This window comes from Monodelphis domestica, chromosome 2 (assembly GCF_027887165.1).
Source record: "Monodelphis domestica isolate mMonDom1 chromosome 2, mMonDom1.pri, whole genome shotgun sequence".
NCBI lineage: Eukaryota > Metazoa > Chordata > Mammalia > Didelphimorphia > Didelphidae > Monodelphis > Monodelphis domestica.
Window position 1 is genome coordinate 242636064 of NC_077228.1, and position 20397 is coordinate 242656460.

General features: G+C 34.7%; 2 protein-coding genes across 2 annotated transcripts in view; one reads left to right on the forward strand and one right to left on the reverse strand.

Annotated features, from left to right (window-relative positions):
• LOC100027255 (myosin-13) overlaps positions 1-15733 on the reverse strand; it is an 85704-nt gene extending 69971 nt beyond the window's left edge. The window contains exons 1-6 of the mRNA XM_016430758.2: positions 15422-15733; positions 7042-7258; positions 6140-6283; positions 5884-6040; positions 1689-1716; positions 1490-1601 (exon numbers count right to left, since the gene is read on the reverse strand). Of these exons, the coding sequence (XP_016286244.2) occupies positions 1490-1601; positions 1689-1716; positions 5884-6040; positions 6140-6283; positions 7042-7245 (645 nt within the window). The 5' untranslated portion in view covers positions 7246-7258; positions 15422-15733. The remainder of the gene's footprint in view (positions 1-1489; positions 1602-1688; positions 1717-5883; positions 6041-6139; positions 6284-7041; positions 7259-15421) is intronic.
• Positions 15734-19390: 3657 nt separating this feature from the next.
• On the forward strand, positions 19391-19813 carry LOC100619367 (signal peptidase complex catalytic subunit SEC11A-like). The gene has a single exon (XM_056814836.1). It carries the CDS (start codon positions 19391-19393, stop codon positions 19811-19813), a length of 423 nt encoding a protein of 140 aa, XP_056670814.1.
• Positions 19814-20397: the final 584 nt, after the last annotated feature.

Here is a 20397-nt window from a genome sequence, read left to right on the forward strand (position 1 = left end):
GGAACAACTGACCAGCTGTGCAGGAAATATCTCAGGAGTGCCTTCATGGTTTTCTTTTGACCCACTGTCCATTGTTTAGGTCTAAATATATTCCTCTGCATCTGCAGCAGGACCAGCCTTTTCCCTTTATATATTCCCAAGTCCCCATGCCTGAGTCTCATTACTGACCTTAACCCCCAGCTCCATATACCTCCCCAGAGATTGGAGAGTCAGGAATCATTGGTTGTCAAGGATTCATAGACTAGAAATTCTGGGAGATTCCAGGTATTATCTAATCCACTACCTTCATTTTGAAGGTGGAAAAGATTGATGCCAAAAAAGGCAAAGTGAGTGACTGGTCCAAATTTACATAGAAATTAAATTACATAGAAGATAAATTAAAATCCAGGTCTTCTAGATCCAAATTTAGTACTCTTTCCCATCCTTCTCATAGCAACTATACATGACTATGGTGTACTATTCTCATTGTTCACTGACCAGGTTGAGATAGCAGATCAAAGGACCCACACTGTTCCTTTCATAAGAAATGTTTGGGGTTAGTAGCAGTGTTGGCAGCTTACCTGTCCCATCTTGAAACAAGGACAAAGAAGTCTTATTTGTGCATGATTTGGGAATGCACATAAAGGATACTCCTAGGAGTGATGCCAGTGTACTAGGTAAAATATCACCCTGAGGTCTTCAAACCTTCCAGGTGAGGTCCTGTCCATTTTAGGACCATTCTGTTCTCTCCGGCAGTGTTGGGTTCTCTAGCAATGTTATTGTTTTATTCTTCAAGTCTCTTCCCATTAAACCTTTCCTGGGATTTCTCTATGCCCTCCATGGATCAATTTCCTCTTGAATTTTTCCTCATTCTCCTAACTGAATTAGCCTCCAGTATAAAAAATGCTGGTCATTTCTTGGGTTTCATCTATAAAATGAAGAGATTGGATGAAACTATGTCTAAGGTTCCTCTAAATCTTATGAGTTTAAGATCTTGGATGAATCACTCAGTTTCCTAATCTGTAAAATGATGGGGTTTGACTAGATCAGTGGTTTTAGAATCAGAGGAATCCTGGTAAATTGAATGTTTAAGATAACAACAAAGATAGTCCCCCAGGCAGACAAGTCTTTAGACTGAGGTCATGGGATACTTCTGTCTCTCTTTCCCTTACTGTTTGTTCCTTCCTTCCTTCCTTCCTTCCTTCCTTCCTTCCTTCCTTCCTTCCTTCCTTCCTTCCTTCCTTCCTTCCTTCCTTCCTTCCTTCCTTCCTTCCTTCCTTCCTTCCTTCCTTCCTTCCTTCCTTCCTTCCTTCCTTCCTTCCTTCCTTCCTTCCTTCCTTCCTTCCTTCCTTCCTTCCTTCCTTCCTCAAATTAGCAAAGGTAGAGGCAGCTTTGTACATCTTCAGATAGAGTTGGAAAATTCTTTGAGAATCTCTTCTTAGTCCATCATTATATGCTTCTTTGTAATTACTGCATTGAGTAATCCCTTGGAATAACAATGTAGATTCACCTGCATCTTCCCAGGCTGTGGCTCCTTCTTTTTCTCCCCAGTCACTGCAATTGTTGCAAAGTATTGGATTACTCTCTTGGTGTTCACTGTCTTTCCAGCTCCAGATTCTCCACTATAGAGTTGAAAGTAAATTAGTTAGCAACAGAGCCAGATGGCATCCTTGGTCTCGAAATAGTCATAAAAGAAAAGAGTTACTTACGTGATAAGGATCGATTGGTTATCCTGGTCTGAAAGATTAAACAAAATAAAAGATTGTAAAAGTCGAGAAATAGAGAAATGTACTAGAATAGCACTGACATAGAGCAGATGCACCTGAAGTTATCATAGGTCTCTCAGAATAACCTGACAAATGAAAAACTTCAACACAATAGTATAAGAAAACAGAAAAACATCAAATTCTGGTTCAAACTCTAAGAGACATAATGGTTAAGCTGAACAATTTAGAAAATAATTAATTCTGCCTCAGAGAGTTACTTGGCCTTTCTCAGGAATAGTTTCCTTATCTTTGAAATGGGAATAATAGTACCACTTACCTTACCAGGTTTTCCCCAAAATCTTTTCCCCAAATCATTAATTATTGCCAAGTTGGATTTATATTAAGGATGGAGGAGTGGTTCAATATTAGGAAAACAAGCAATATAATTAAAAACAGAAAAAAACCCAAAACATCCAAAATCACCCAATTATCTCATTACATATAGAAAAAGCATTTATAATGCTATAAAAATAAAGCTTTTTCTATATGTAGAAACGAGTAGAAAACTCATTTATGCTAAATAACTTTAAACATAAAAATGAAAGGATAATAGTACTTCTAGACTTCAAACTTCATTATAAAACACCAATTACCAAGACCATTTGATATTTATTTTTTTTTAAAAATAGGTCAATAAAAGACTAGACCAAGAAGAGTTAGAATTAACTGAGCTCATTGATCCAGTTCTTTTTTTTTTTAAACCCTTACTTTCCATCTTGGAATCAATACTGTGTATTGGTTCCAAGGCAGAAGAGAAGGGCTAGGCAATGGGGGTCAAGTGACTTGCCCAAGGTCACACAACTGAGAAGTGTCTGAGGCCAAATTTGAACCCAGGACCTCCCATCTCTAGGCCTGGCTCTCAATCCACTGAGCTACCCAGCTGCCCCCCATTGATCCAGTTCTTGATAAACACAAAACCTAAATTACCTATGAAACTCTCCATTTGATAAGAACTTTTAGGAAAACTGGAAAGTAATAGGTCAGAAATTAGGCTTAGACCAATATCTTACACCATATTGCATCAGACATTTAAAATGGATACACGGGGTATGGGGTGGGGAGCAGCTGGGTAGCTATGTGGATTGAGAGTCAGGCCTAGAGACAGGAGGTCTTAGGTTCAAATCTGACCTCAGTCACTTCCCAGCTGTGTGACCCTGGGCAAGTCACTTGACCCCCATTGCCTAGCCTTTACCACTCTTCTGCCTTGGAAATAAAATAAAATAAAATAAATTTAAAAAAATAAATAATAAATAAATAAAATGGATACATGATCTGAATATTAAAGATCATACCATAAAAATTAGAGGAGAAACAGATTAAGAATTCTTAACCATGCAGAAAATATAGGCAATTATATAAATATATATATATAACAATAATAAATTATATCATTTTGATTCCATGAAATTTAAAAATTTAAAAACTTGTACAAACACTATTATAACATCTAGGATAATAAAGAAGTAGCTAACTAGGGAAATAATCTTTGTATCAAATATCTCTTATTAAAGATTTGATATCCAAAGTATATAGAAAACTAATGGCAACACATAGGACTAAAAGGTATTCTCTGATAAAGAAGTGCTCTAGGGAGATAAGCAAACTGTTCTCAAAAGAAGAATTACAGGGCTAAGTGTAGGTAATGCAGAAAAATATAAAAAATGTATTAAGTAAGAAACCTTTCATCTGTTTTAGGTTCTATCATTGCTGATCTGTATATAGAGGTTACCTAATTAATGCTTCATGAATTAAATTCAGGCAAGAACAGTACCATTAAAAACCATATTATGGAGTAATTGGATGACTCAGTGGGTAGAGCTCCAGGCCTGGAGTAGGAGGATCTGGGTTCAAATTTGGCCTCAGATACTTCCTAGCTGTGTGACTGTGGGCAAGGCACTTAACCTTGTTGCCTAACCCTTGTCCTTCTGTCTTAAGAGTTGTTACTAAGACAGAAAATAAGAGTTAAAAAATAAAATTTAAAAACAAAAATCAACAAGGAAAACAAATGTAGGTAGGGGAGATGGCAGTTTATTTTTTTGTTCATTTATTCAGTCATATCTGACTCTTTGTGATTCCACTGACTTTAGTGTGCCAAGCCCTTCTTTCTTCCTCTCTCTTGAAGTTTGTACAAGCTTGTTCTTATTGCTTCCATGACACTATCTATGCATATCATCCAATGAGTCCTATCTTCTCATGAAGTTTAAATATTTTAACTCCTGCTTTCACTGAACAGTCTGAATTAATATATTTAAGTATCTACTAATTCGATCTCCTTGCTGTCCAAGGAACTTTCAAAAGTCCTCTCCAGCATTATATCGTTATATTATAAATTAAGGCATAAAATGCCTAAAAGAAAAGTTTATGAGAACAGATATTGGAGCTATATATCTTACTGGGTGGATCGGGGAGAGCTTTATGGAAGTCATCATTTGAGTTCAACGACTAGGATACTTTCTATGGAAGGTAGGATGTCCATTGATGTGGAGATGAGAGGAGGAGCCATTTCCAAGATTATATGACCATAGATTTAGATCAGGAAGAATCTGGACCAACCCCATCATTTTTTAGAAAAGGAAATTGGTACCCAGGAAGGTTGGAAAATGTCCCAAGTTACTAGGTGGTGCTAGAAGTGAGAATTCCAGTCCCTCTGACAACAACAGGAATTTGTAATCTTTTTTACTGTGTCATGGACCTCTTTGGCAGTCTGGTAAAATTTGTGACTTCTTTTAAAAAACAATATTTTTTTAAATCAAATAAATGGATATAGAGAATATTACAAAATGTACAATGAATAATTTTGATTACATTAAATTAAAAAGGTTTTGTACAAAGAAAGCCAGTACAACCAAAATTAGAAGGGAAGCAACAAATTGGGAAAAAACATTGTATAACAAAAACTTTCTCAAATTTATAAGGAGCTAAGTCAATTGTACAAAAATCAAACTTATTCCTCAATTGGCAAATGGTCAAGGGACATGAATAGGCAGTTTTCAGATAAAGAAATCAGAACTATCAATAAATAGAATTAAGTGTTCTAATCTCTCATAATTTGAGAAATACAAATAAAAAAATGAAGTATCACCTCACACCTAGCAGATTGACCATTTTATGACAATAAAGGAAGATAATAAATGTTGGAGGGATCGTGGCAAAATTGGGACACTAATTCATCTCTGATGGAGTTGTGAATTGATCCAGTCTTTCTAGAAGGCAATTTGGAACTATGCCCAAAGGGCTTTAAAGAATGCATACTCATTGATCCAGTAATATCATTACTAGATTTGTACCCTAAAGAGATAATAATGAAAAATGTTTGTACAAAAATATTCATAGCCATGCTCTTTGTTGGGGCAAAAATTGGAAAATGAGGAGGTATCCTTTGATTGGGGAATGGCTGAACAAATTGTGGTATATGATGGTGATATAATACTCCTGTGCTGTAAGGAATGATGAAGTGGAGGGTTTCATTATGAATGGGAACTGATGCAGAGTGAAATGAGCAGAACCAAGAGAACATTATACACAGAAAATGAAACATTGTGAAATAATGCTAATACAAGACAATCTCAAGGGACGCATGAAAAAGAATGCTATCCACATTGAGAGAAAGAACTGTGGTAGTAGAAACACAGAAAAAAACAAACAAACCAAAATGACCAATCATTTGTTTATATGGATATATGATTGGTGGTTTTGGTTTTAAAAGATTGCTTTATTGCAAAAATGAATAATATGGAAATAGGTATAAGTAATACATCTATATAACCCAGTGGAAGTTCTTATTGGATCTGGGAGGGGAAAGGGAAAGAAAACGAAATATGTAAACATGAAAAAATATTTTTAAAATAAAATAAAAATAAATAAATGCAATGCAAAGTCTCTTTAGAAATGAGTAAAAATAAAGTCAAAATTTTGAATTTATTTTATGAAATTTTTGTGCTCAGCTAAATTCATGGATCCCTGAAATCTATGCCCCAAAGGGGTCTGTTGACATAAACATAAAGTTTCGCTCTGGCAGTCTCTGTTGGCACTGTGGTTAAATTCTTGATTTGACAAATAAGATGAAGGGAAATTCAAGACTTATTTCACAATAATAATTGGAAAAAGTATCATGGTTATTGATAGAATGCTCACTCACCAGTTAACATGAATTGATAGGCATTGTCAGAGATGGAGAAGATGTGAGGAGGAGCCTCCTGTCGTTTTTTGCCCCTGTAGGCAGCCACCACCTCTGGGTTATACACTGGCAGCCATTTGTAGGGGTTGACAGTGACACAGAAAAGGCCTGAGTAGGTCTGTAGGAATAAAACCCAGCAGGAGTTATTAGTCCATCTCCTGTCCATGAGGGTTAAGGATTTCTTTCTGGAGGCAAGGGATATTAGGGATTTCCTTACATAGATCATCCAGGCTGCATAGCGCTCTTTGAGGTTATACAGGACAGCAGGTTCATGTAGGTGAGTCATCATGACCATGTCTTCAATCTTGTCAAATTTTGGGGGGTTCATTGGGAAGACTTGGTCATTGTTCAAAGTGACAGTCTAAGTGACAAGAAAAGAGGGGATATTATGATTGAGGATCATGGGACAATTAATGGAGTGTTGATTGATGGAAGTGATACTATGTCATACAGATAAAATTCCATTATGATATCTGGTTTGGGGGGAAAGAAAAGCGTGTTGTATATAATAGACATATAATTAAAGTAATTATTTGAAACACATGTAGTTATAACAAATTCTTCATAATTTTCCTCATCAAATTCTCCCTTGCCTTCTTCCCTCCTTTTCTCCCTTTCTCCCTCCCTCCCTCCCTTCCTTCCTTTCTTCTTTCCTTTCTCCTTTTTTCCTCCCTTTTCCCTCCTTCCCTCCTTCTCTTCCTCTATCCCTCCTTTGCTCTTCTCTTCTTCCTTTCTTTTTATTCCTTTCTTCTTTCCTTTTTTTGGTAATTGATTATATGCAAGATAGGAAGAGGTTAGCTCTTTATCAAACTTTGTTCTTGCTACCAACCAGCAACTCCCAGCACACATTATTATTGCCACATCCCCCTAAGAGATAAATAAAACACACACTTTTCAAGCATCTTGCAAAACAAAATGACTTAGAACTCATAAAGTAGAATTCTAAAAGCTGAAATGCATGGGAGTGAGGTTTTCTACAACACTTCTTACTATCTGTATGCTAAACATCAAACTCATTGTTTCTAGCATTTACTGCTAAACAAGACTTCACTCTGAAAAAAATGTGAATACATCTTAAAGTTAATTATAGTTATGTTTTATAACATGATCAATACTTACTTGGTCATCTAGGGTCTTTACGGTTACTTTATCATTTTCTCTGCTCTGGATCATAGCTTTCACATACATTTCTTTGTCATCTACTATAAAGCAGGCTTTCTTAGAATCAAAAGGTCGGGTTTGGGCCTCGATTCTTTCCTTCTCTGATTTTCGGAGATAGGGAGCAGCTTCTCCAAAAGCAGCCATTTCCATATCAGAACTCATGGTTGCAGAAAGACTGGGAAGATAAAGGGAGTTTTTGTGAGAGTCATTTCTGAATCAAAAGCATCCATCTTCTTTCGTATTCTTTATGTTCATAATGTAGGTAGGTCAGTTAAAAGTGTGGATGTGTTAACTGGCTTTACAAGGAACCATAGAACTCACTATTTTCAACTGAGAAAAGACAGAAGAAATATTTGAGGTCAGAAAAAGATGGGGAAATTAGGCTAGTTTTTGTGACAAATTTTATTATGTCTTCAGTTATGAGCCAACACATCTTTTTCAAGCATTCTTCTTACCAATGAATAAATTGACAAGAAAGAATTAAGTACCTATGATGCTCCAGATGAGAGGCAGTGTGGTATAATGGCTAGAGTCCTATTAGGTTCAAGTTCTGTTTCTGATACTGGCTTTGGGGTCCTGGACAAGGCAAAACTCCAGGTAATTCTCTCACCCTGGCTAAGATGCAGAAGATCTATCTATCTGCATTGGTAATGGAGATTCCCCTATCAAGGGTTCCTTATATCAATATTGAGATCACATGTATAATGCAGAAAAAATACTTACTCAGTAACAACTCTAAGACACAAGGGCAAGGGTCAGGCAGAGAGGGTTAAGTGACTTGACCAGGATTATCCAGGTAGGAAGTGTCTGAGGCCAGATTTGATCCCAGGTCTTCTCAATACCAGGTCTATCTCTCAATAGAGCTACCTAGCTGCCCTCTAACCAGCCTTTTGAAAAGTTGCGTAGTATTTGGGAGAAGTCAACTAGAACCTTCTGAAAATTTCTAACCTTCCTTTCATTTCTATGAAACTCAAAACAGAATATGAATTGAAAAGAATACAGAGTACTCTCTTTACAACTCCATAGAAAAAAGACAACTTTGGGCTTTGATGAACTATCCAAAATGCAACCTGGTTTCAATGCCAAGTTCTTTGTATTCTGTTCAGATTAAGATATTTTGCTTCAAGAAATAAGTTAATTGGCTTTTCTAAAAGTGAGAAGCATACAGTATTGTTTTTCATTTGCAAGTATTGAGATTGCTTCATTACTGGAAGTCAATATTAATTAAAGGAAACCAAACTCTTGTCTTAGAGACCATTGTTTGAGTGAGTGATACAAGCTCCTATTGTAAAACCCTACCTCATATTATGACCTCACTCATAATCTTCACCTGTCAGATAGAACTATTCTGTCTATATTCATACCTTGGATTTGCATCCCTCCTACCCAAACTTTAACATTCAAGTCAAATACAATCTTTCCTAAGAAGTATTTCCTATAGACTTAATTCTTCAATATTTAAATGAATTTGATGCCATCAATGAAGGCATCCTACTTAGCAGAAGAGGTTGTGATTCATCCATGTCATTTTATCTTAGTGATTCTTGTCTATATTCTCCCATAAATCCTTCATAGCAGAATTACACAATGGACTGGAGACCATCTTCAGTGTATTTTTAACATCCCATGTTTATACCTTTTTTTTTTTAAATCCCAAATTTATACCTTTACATATGGAAAAAAAACCTTTTGCAAATCTCAGAGTGTTATATAAATGCTTATTACTATCATCAGCATCATTGTCATTTATTGTTGTTATTCCTCACCCTAACTACATAATTAGCTCTCCTTTTCCAACCACAGATTTCCTGAATAATGTATTCAGGACACTTTGTGAAGATATCATTGTTGGCAATATGTTGCATCCTTCTCACACTTAGTATGTACCACTCTTTGTATCACTCACCAAAGTGTTTGATTATTGGAAGTTTAAAGTGTGCCTTCCCTTGCAACAAATAGCATCACCTAATAACATTTTTAAAATTGTGGGTATATTTGTATCCATAGTAATTTGGGATTACAGAAAGCATAATGCCATTCGAAATACAATTTAGGCTGTTACTTTCCAAATTTGAGCTTACCTCAATTTCTCCCTGCAGTGCCAATTCAAGAGAATATTGTACTAATGGACTAGCTTAACAGAGTATCCATTAAACTGCATGTAATGTCTTGACATTGGCATTTGTTTTGATTTTTCAGGCCAATTTTCTTTTAGTGTTTATGAACTCATGGAGGACACTGTAGGTTTGAAAGCAATCATCGGTATATCATTTATAGAAACGACCAATTGCAGGACATCAGCGAATCTCTTTTCCATTTGGATTCTGCGAAAGACACTAAGAGTGGCAAACATTATATGCCTCACTTAATGTTAATAATCTATACAAGATAATTTTCAAAAGTCTGCCTATTCAGTTCTAGTATTTTCATAATCTATTTTTGGTAAGTAGATAATTCTCATATTTTATGGAAATTGGAAATTAGGCATGTAGGGCAATAACTGCAGATAATTTTCTTGCTTGGTTGGCTGTTTAAAAAATAATATTACCTGTAATTTCCCCCAATATTTTGGGATTTCCCTCATCTTTAGGTATCTTAAAATTCATATCTCAATGTTTTCCAAATTTTATTATCAATATATTGTATATATTCCTCCTTTGTGTAATTAATCTGGACACTTTATTATTTCAAAATTAATTTTCATTACCACATTGTGCATTAGAGTAAATAATAGTGGTTCTGTTCATCATTAATAACAACAAATCACAGAAATATCAGCAAATTTGTTACATTTCAATTTGCCATCTTAATTTCATCTATAAATGTTTTTTGTAATAATATTGCTTAATTTGGTATACCAAGCTTTTTAAAAATACTCTTTATCATTTTTGAGGTAAATACTTCATATAAACTTCTCATACTCTCTACCATAATATTTCTCAAATAAATTTATATTATATTCTGGCTATCATATTTCTGCTTATGTAGGAGATCAAATGTTTTTTGAGGTGGTCTCTGGACTCCTGGCCCCTTTACTTGATTTGTATCAGTTTTATTTGATAATCAATTAATGCCTTTTTCTTTAACCATTTACCACTTTTCAGTGTCAACAGTTTGCTTGAATGGGTCAATATCAAGCTAATGTAATTACATACAGTTTCTTCTAATCTTTATCTTCCTAATTTGATGTTGGTTTTTACTGTTCTAACCAGTTAAAGGCCTGACAAATTTATATACAAATGAATAAAAATTATACATGAAAGCCACTTATTTCCAGTCCATTAAGTTATAACATTCATTGTCAGTCAATGTTTAGCTCTAAAGAAAAGATAATAAGAAGATATCCTCTCCCCCACCTGAAGAAACGAGAAGGGATTTTCATAGAAAATAAATATTTTTACAATTTTTCTAATTAGATGAAGGTCTGCTTGTATGCAGTTGAGTGAATAAAAATGACTTCATTGGTAACAAACTATTTCATACTTTTTAAGATAGAATATAAATAGCTCCAAAGAGAATATATGAAAAGACTCTTATTCCCTACCCCTTTGAAGAGGTGAGGGTACCTGGGTGTGAAACATTGAATTTTATGTTAGATATTTTCAATGTGTTAATTAGTTTTGTTAAATTTTTTCTCTTTTAAAGATTTATAATTATGTAGATAGCTTTCTGGAAGGGGGAAAGAGAGGGATAGAAAGAGAAAGGAAATGCGGGTAATGTAAAATAAATACTATCAATAAAATCTATTTAAAATACATAATATTTCATATTTTATGATATTGTTTGGTGCTACCATGTCTAGTACCTTTTTATGCCATTCCTAAAATACAAAAAAGGGAAAAGACAGTCAGTCCTTAATCTCAAGGAGCTTATATCCTAATGGGGAAGAGGAAAAGCAAACAAATATGTACAAACAAGGTTTATAAAGCATAAATAGAAAATCATTAATAGAAGGAAGGCATTGAAATTGGGAGATTGGGAAAGATTTCCTGTAGAAGGTAGGGTTTTAAATTAGACTTAAAGGAAACCTCTAGTTTTCTCAAAAGGTCATTATAACTTTATGTGATGACTTGCTTTGTAGGGAAGCAAGTTTCTTACTCCTGGAGATGTCTATGTCAAAGCTGAATGGTTATTTGTCAGCAATATTTGAGAAAAGATTCTTGCTCTAGGTAGGATCTTTGGTTACTAAAGAAGCAAGTTCTGTTAAAAATGAATCTAGTCTTGATTTCATGTTGAACTGAATCTTCTTACAACTATCCAAACCCCAGTTGAATGTTATTCTTGGAATTTGTTTGAAGAAATTCCTTGAATTAACCTAATCTATTGGGGCACATTACTCAACTTCCAATCTTTAAAACAGGGATTTATAACTTGGGCCCCCTGGACCTCCAAAGGTTCCATGGACAGATTTCAAGGACTTTATGAATCTAGATGGGAAAAATTACATTTTCATTTCAACATGATCAGATTTCTTCACAATTCCTTTTTCTTACATTTAAAAACATTATTTTAAGAAAGGTTTTATAGACTTCACTAGACTGCCAAATGAGTCCAAATCTCAAAAATGCTAATAACACCTGCTTAAAGGTTGTATCTCTTCAACTATTCTTCTCTGTTCTTGTTTTTCAGTTAGGTTGAGTATCCTTACCTCCATAATCTTAATCAAATTCCTTAGGTTCTTCTCCAGTTCTTCAGTTTCTCCTGCACTAAAACTTCACATCTCTCTTCAACTTTCTCATTTCCTCAAAGTTTTGCTATTCCTCCCAATCCCACCATCCCATTACCCATAACTTATCCATCCCCATAAACCAGGCATCTTGATCTTCAATTTCAGGCAAAATCCTATTATGTACAGAATAATGGAGGATACTAGGTGAGATATAATGATTAAAAATGATGATTTCTATGTTTGGGAAATTCATGATCAGGTTGGGGATGTTACATATGCAAATATGTATAAAACAAAATGGTATATGATAAATACACAAACAGGTGCAAACCAAATGGTATGTAAGGTCAGAGGGAGGAAGGATATTTCCTCACAAAGGGCATCAGAAAAAGTTACATGCAAAGGGATAAAGTTTTGCAAATATACAGAGGACTGTGAGTAGTCCATTTTAATTGTAGTACAAGAGTAGTCAGAAGTGAATAAAATGAGATATATTTGAACTGGTAGGGTATTGTCAGATTTTGAGGTTCTTTGAATTTTATTGTTTGGTTGTAGGGAATCATGAAAGGGTTTTCAACAACAGAATGAACAATAAGAAAGATTACCCTGACCTTCAACCCTTTTGAAAAGTATAGAATTGGAGGGTCTCAAATCTGGCCTCAATTCACAATATTGATTCTAAGACAGAAAGTAAAAGCTTTAAAAAATAAGAAAGGAAAGAATAGAATCAAACACAAATCAATTATACTTCAGTTCCTCTGGTTTTTTTAATCATATCTGGGATCATCAAAGTAGCAAAATATACTCAAATATTTATATATTTCAGTTGCTTATTTGTAGATAGGCATAGTAGAGTTGGGTTTTAGTTAATTCTACTAAATTCTCATTGCAGATACTCTGTCAGTCAGCTGCTTCTATTACTCAATCAGACTTTTGGTGAACTAGTTGTCTGGAATTATGACCTCAGCTGTGGCCATGAAACAACAAAACTAATTAATATGAAGGATAATTGGATTTGTGATCATGGCCTCTTTAGTATTGTGCTCTGGTAAATTTATATGAAATATAGGACATTTGAATAAAATAGAAAGACCTATTCTATATTTCATATATTTTCATGTATAGCATTTGAAAACAAATATAAGCCAACCTTTTCCTTTGTAAATCCTTGGAAGCATATAGAATTTATTTAAAAGCCCAGTAATGTTATTTGTACATAATTTGTGGTAATAAGACATTAAAACTAAATAGAATCCTAGAAATCAAATTGGAGAAATGAGCTTCATCTGATGACTGTTGTAAGAATGAGATTAAAAAAAAAGATCAATTTCATATGTTGCAGATTAAAAGGTATCTCAACCTGAGGCAGGTATTCTTTCAGGAGGTATGATAAGTTTTACAATTAGGTATGATGAATATTTGATAGCTATATTATCTTATTGAAATTAATTAATAATTGTTATTTCTTATGTATATGTGCATATCAAGTTCTCTTTTTTCCTAAATGGGGATATAAGAAATTTTATTGAAGCTAAGAAATGTGTTGGGCTTAAAGAGCATATAGAAGGGAACTGCAGCTAGAAAATTAAAAAACTCTTGCTCCTTGAAGGAAAACTATGGTAAATCTGAACAGCATACAAAAAAGTAGAGATGTTTTCTTGCTGACAAAGGCCTATATAATCAAAGCTATGATTTTTCCAGAAGCAACATGTGGCTGTGAGAGTTGGACTATGAAGAAGGCTATGTGGTACAGAATCTATATTTTTGGATTGTTTTGCTGGAGAAGACTTTTGCGAGACACTTGGACAGCAAGGATATCAAATCAGTTCCCCTCCCCATACCTCATTTCACCTATTAGTTCTATTTGGACAGGAAGGCAAATGTGGTGTAGCAGTAGACATGTCAATTAAAGGACTGATTTCTGACTAGTCATATAGGTATCTCTATATATCTCTCTAGTGAATTCAAAGGATATTATAAGATTCTCACAAAATTAATTTTAACTTAATGCAAAAAGCTAAGGTTTAGGGTAGAGTTAGAGAAAAGAGAGGACAGTCTCATATTAATGAACTTTGGGAATTGGGTTACACTAATATACTATAATGGGCCTCTGAGCTAGGTGGTATAGTAGAGAAAGTTCCAGACCAGGAGTTAGGAAGACTTATTCTCTAAGTTCAAATCTGGCCTTTTTGTAAATTACAAATCTGACATTTTACAAATCTGGCCTCTAGACACTTAGCAAGCTGTATGACCCTGGGCAAATCACTTAACTCTGTTTCAATTACTCATCTATAAAAAGAGCTGGAGAAAGAAATGGCAGAGCATTTCATTATCTTTGCCAAGAAAACCTCAAAAGGTATCTTGAAGAATCAGACATTATAATATATATATAATCAGATATTATAGCACTTGGCAAGGAGGTAGGAAATGAGAATTAGGGTAATGGCATCATGAAGTTCCATATAGACACAAAAACAAATATGGAGTATAAACAAATTGTGCTATTGAATTATTTCCAACTCTGATATCATGACTCACCTTGGGCACCTGTGGATGTCTCAAGGACTATCCTAAATCCTTACAGAGTCAAAACACTTTATCAAATAGAAAATCATTGAATGTAAGAAGCAGAAGTCCAAACCTCTTATTTTAAATATAAAGAAGCAGTCCTACTAGGAAGGTTAAATTATTTTCCTCAAAGTATTATGACTGACTGCTGGAAGGCAGGTCTAAAGCTAGCATTTAGAATAATGTCTGGAACATAACAGCCCCTTAATAAATGTTTCTTGACTGAATAAAACTGTAACTTCCTGATTCCAAAATCAGTGGTAACTACTTCTACTATATTTAATTTGTGTATGAATATTAAACTTCATAGTCATTAGTAAATATTAATGTCCACTATTATTTTATGACTTTAAAGATTTCCATGATTCTATTTTTATCATTCTGATAATACATTGAGAGTTTAGTGACATAGTGTCAGGAAACTCCTAAGACAGATTTTGAGATTCCCAAAAGAATGGAAATCATTTAAATAGATTCTATTAAAAGTGCATCAAATATCCCATTGTATATATACAACTCATCATATTCAATTGAAGAAGAGTTATTGCAAACTTTTTATCCAAATCAATATACGTTATTTAGCAAGTGCCTACTATGTGCAGAGACATAGAGTAAGGAGATGAGGAAATTTTGGGTTTTGCTGTATACACATTATCACATTATGTATATGATACAAAGGACTAGATAACTCCTAAGAGGGTCCTTCCCTACCAGAAACTTCCCCAAAAGCCCTAGAATCTATGCTCCCTCTGCCACATGTGTGGCAAATCATTTTACTTTTTTGACCTTTAGATTCCTCATCTGTAAAATGGGGATAGCAGCACAAAATTACAGAACTGTAAGTCATAAAGCACCCTTTGGAGTTGGGGGATATTATTATCATCCCCATTTTATAGTTAAGAAAACTGAGGCCAACTTGATTGATTTTCCCAGTGTTACATAGCTGTAGGAACTGTATGGTAGGTCAGATTTATAAGAAATAATTTCCCCTCATTTACAGAAAAAGTTAGAATGTATAATTTCTAATTTTTTCTAATTTATTTCTAAATATCTGGCACTAGTACTTCTTAGAGAAGACAGCAAGGAATGGTTAGCACTTACCTTGAAATGCTGATAGTGGGACAGTTATAAGACCTCTGACTTAAGCTTCTTTATACACCCAGATTTGCTAGCACAGCACTTCAGCTTTGCTATATTTGGTGAATAACCGTTACTCTTTAGATGTAAATGCGTTGTAGCTCTGATCTCTGACTCTTGTTAAATTACTTGGACAAATGACTGGTGAGTGCCAAGTCATGATGCCAAGTCAGCTGCATAGGGATTTTGACATCGGGCACAGATCTGAGAGACTAAGAGAGTCCTTGGGGATGGTGAAAACTGGGGCAGAGAGGTCTGGAGAAGGACAGAGAAGGGCAGAAGTCAATAATTACATGTCAAGCTATCAGAACTATTAATGTGCTATCATAGCAACAGGAGAACAGCTATAAATAAGATGTGGTCCTTTCTATCATATAGTTGGGTGATTTTATAATTCCTCATGCAGGTCAGAGTAGAAACTCCAATAGGGCACTAAAACTGCTTGTCTGTTACTCCTTAATAAATGGCATGAGTGGTCCACCTTCCTCAGTAATATTATTTATCCTACCTCTCAGATATTGGTTATCATTATAAATATGCTTCAATATTTACCATGAAGTCTCTCCATTGCCCCTTGGGTCAACCACAACTTTATTTACTTAGAAATAGAAAAATTGAGGTGTTCCAGGATTTGAAACTGAATAAAGCATTGCTGGGAGAGCATTTATGTTGAAAAGAAAATTCTTGCTCTTTTGTGGTGTCAAAGATCTAGAAATTGAGAGGATGCCCATTACTTGGGGAATGGCTAACCAAATTGTGGTATATGATTATAATGCAATATTACTGCTTTATAAGAAACATGAGCAGGCTGATTTTAAAACTTGGAAAGAACTATATGGGATAATGAACAGCAAAATGAGTAGAACCAAGAGAATGTCGTAGAGAGCTACAGATTTAAAACTTGAATAAATTGTGAATGTTACCGCCAGATAGTAAACTGAAAGGTGGAACCATGAAAGACCAAATTTGTATGAACATGTCTATCTCTTGGATGATGCCTTCCATGACACAGGGATCAGGGTAGGGACTAGGACATTTGTGGATAAATTCTATTAATTTAAAAAGTGAAGAAAATCTTTGGTCTATATTAGGATAACTAAAAGCACTGCACAATTTCCCAATGCAATACATCCCTAATCTCTTGTTCCTATTCAATACTGTGATGAATTTGTGTCTATAATGTTGATCTTGTCCTAAATATGTATACTTTGCTTTTTTTTTTTGTAAAAATTGTTGAGTGGGTTTCATTTGAAATAACTATGGATTTCACTGAAAAGGTGTGATGAAATCAGCACAATATTATCCATGGAGGAGCATCTGGAGAATTTTGCCACCAATAGGAAATTCTTTTCCCCTTTGTGACCTTGTATTTCCTTGTAATATATCCTTCATGACAATGCCAAGCACCTTTAGTGGGTACATATCTTTTTGTTTTATGCCTCACTTGACATTAATAATCAGAACACCATTGACCTAATTATCTCTGTGACTGCATTTGTATATTCTTAACATATGCATGATAGCTTCCCTGCTGGAAGATCTTTGGTAATTAACAAATAATAAATGTATTAGGATTCAGTATTTGCTGAACCTTTCAGTAAATATGATTGTAAAGATATGGTCTGCCATAAAGAATTGTCTACAAAAGAGTACCTATCTCCTCCTCAACTTTTTCATTAAAGATACTGTTGTCCTTGGTTATGTCTGATTCAGGCTTGTCTAGTGCTTCATGTTTAAATTGGAATGAAACAAGACACTTGTAGACTAACAGAGTTAGAGGTAGAAGGAAACTTAGAGGACATCTAGTCCAACCCCTCCTTTTACAGATCATAAAACGGGGAAAGTTAACTAGCTTTCCTGAGGACACAGAGGTTAGTAAGGACAGAAGCAGGATTTGAATGCAGGCATTGTGACTTTTTAATTATCAAATTAAAAATATGTAATATCTTAGAGAAAGACTAACATAGAAACATGTCAGGACTGTCTCTAGGAACATAAGGAGTCACACTCTATGCACACACAAGTGGAGAGGTTTCCTGGGGGAAAAAGTCATTTATTCTTTAGAAACAGGGTTTAGAAACAGGGATGAAGATGGCTTTGAGATGAGGAGTAGGGGAAACTGATAAACTCATGACATAGATTTTCTCAGTAAAGTAGGAGGCAAAAGAAAATTGCTAAAAGAAAAGGGGTTGTGAAAAGTGTTAGTGGCTTGAGAAGAAAAGATTTAGAACAAATGCTGATTGGAATGGGAAACTCTTAAAGAAGAATAAAACTTGCTGTGCAGCAGTGAGGACCCAAATAAAATTAAATAGAATGGATTTGTCAGCCTAGTGGTACAATTTTCTTCAGTCATATTAAACAACTGTGAAGTACAAGTTTTAAACTATCTCCATTTGTCTTTGTTTATCTATCATTCTATTTCAATTGGTTTACTGTAGGATCAGATTGTTAGGTAAGGAAAGTAGCAGGGGCAGGGAGACTGGTGAAAAGTTTTATATTTTGGCTTTTCACATGTTGAATTTCAGCTAAAGATAATACATAATATGGACAAAAGCAAATGCATAAGGGAAGTAAAATTAAGGTCAAATAACACAGCAAGTTAAAGGAGGATGAATGACCAAATGTTAGAGGGCTATTGATGAATTTTGAGGAAGCAGTTTCAGTAAAATAATGGGAATACAAGCCAGAATATGAAGGGTTAAAGGAGTAAATGAAGAAGATAGGGTTTTATTTTCATAGCAAAGATTCTTTTAGTTGCATAGAGTGACATGTAAGACTGAAGTCCTGAATCTAGATGGGAAGAAGGCAGTGAAGAAATTAATGAAAAGGCAGAAAAAAGTTACTTAAGATCAACACTTAAAAACTTTGCCTCTCAGAGATGGATAGGACCCTAGAGAACTTCTAGTCTACTCTACCCCACAATGAGGAAACTGAGATCCAAAAGAAGTAAAGTTAACTTGTCCAAGGTTATCCAGAAAGTTAGTGGCCAAGCCAAGGACTGGAACCTGGGTATCCTGACTTACTCAAGAGCTTTTTCCACCACATGAAAAAGACACACTGTAGCTAATTGTGTTAGTACAGTCTGAACATATCTTACAAGTCACATCCAAGGCTTTCTAAGAACTTTATGTAGAAGATAACTTTTTTAAAGTAGTACAAAATCTCCTAGACAGGAATAAGAATTTAAGTGTGAACGTTGTATGAAAAGAGATATTAGTAAAATTGAAGATTAAGATTAGAAATGTTTTACTAAACTATATAAAACAGCAGGAAAGGGAATTGAGAAATCATCAAATTTTATGTCCTCATTTTATAGAAATGAAAAGGCCCAGAGAGTGAAGAGGACTTTTCCTGAGGTTATGCAACAAGGAAGTTGTTTTTTATAAACACTTATTTATAATTTTTATTAACATCTTTTGGTTTTATATCACTTTAATTTTTCTTATCAAATATTTTATTTTACCAAATATGTGTAATAACAAATTTCCACATAAGTTTTCTGAAGTTATATGCTCCAAATTGTCTTTCTCCCTCCTTTCCCTCCCCCATTCCCAGGTTGAATTACCAACCAATTCAATCTAAGTTATACATGTATTATCAAGTAAAGCATATTTCCTCATTGATCAATTTTGTAAGAGAATAATCATATAAACCCCAAATTCCCAAACAAAAACCTAAATAAAAGAAAATGAAAAATCTTTTGCTTTATTCTGCATTCTAACTCCCATAGTTCTTTCTCTGGAGGTGTATAGCATTCCCTCAGAATTGTCTTGGATCATTGTATTGCTGAGAGTAGCTAAATCTACCACAGTTTATGTGTCCCTTTCCTTCCTCTATCCAGATAGTTCTCTCTTGTTACAAAGAATAAAAAAGGTGGGAAAATATAACTCATCAAAACTAAATAGAAGAGCTCTCTTCCGTCCCGCCTGCGCCATGCTGTCCCTGGACTTCTTGGACGATGTGCAGAGGATGAACAAGCGGCAGCTGTATTATCAAGTCCTAGACTTTGGGATGATCATTTCTTCAGCTTTAATGATCTGGAAAGGACTAATGGTAGTAACTGGAAGTGAAAGCCCAATTGTAGTGGTGCACAGTGGAAGCATGGAACCTGCACTTCACAGAGGAGCTCTTCTCTTTTTAACCAATCGAATTGAAGATCCCATAAGAGTAGGAGAGATTATTGTCTTTAAGATAGAAGGAAGGGAAATTCCAATTGTTCACCAAGTGTTGAAAATTCACGAAAGGCAAGATGGACATATCAAGTTTTTGACCAATGGAGACAATAATGCTGTTGATGATCGAGGGTTATATAAGCAAGGGCAGGTCTGGCTAGAGAAGAAAGATGTAGTAGGATGAGCAAGAGGATTTGTTCTTTATATTGGAATTGTGATGATTCTTATGAATGACTATCTTAAATTTAAGTAAGCAGAAAATGCAGATTTCAATGCTTCTGGTCACATCAATTTGGATTAGTTTCTAAGTTTCCACTGCAGAGTGTGGGTGACTATATGGGTGGGTGCATTTGTGCCTGTGTGCACGAACATAGGGAATTTCAGCCACAAGTTTTCGTATGTTCTCATGTCACATTTTAGGGATTTTGTATATCAATGAATTTTTTATATTAAAAGGTTGAACCAAAGTCCTCAGTGTTTTTAATTTGAAGCTAAGCTTCACTTCTAAAGTGCCTACAGAACTCTGTAAATAATGCCATAACTCTGGATGTTTGAATCTGCCATTCATTCCTCTTGATAATAGGGATATATTAAAGTCATAAGTCTTAACTTTACAAAACTTTGAATGAAAGACTTTCCACATTGGAAAAAAAATAGTATATCAGTTGAAGCTAACAATTTGTACAAGATTCCACATACTTAGCCCCCCAACTCTGCAAAGAAGAGAGTTACATTTTCTCATTTCTTGTTTGGGGCCCAACTTGGCCA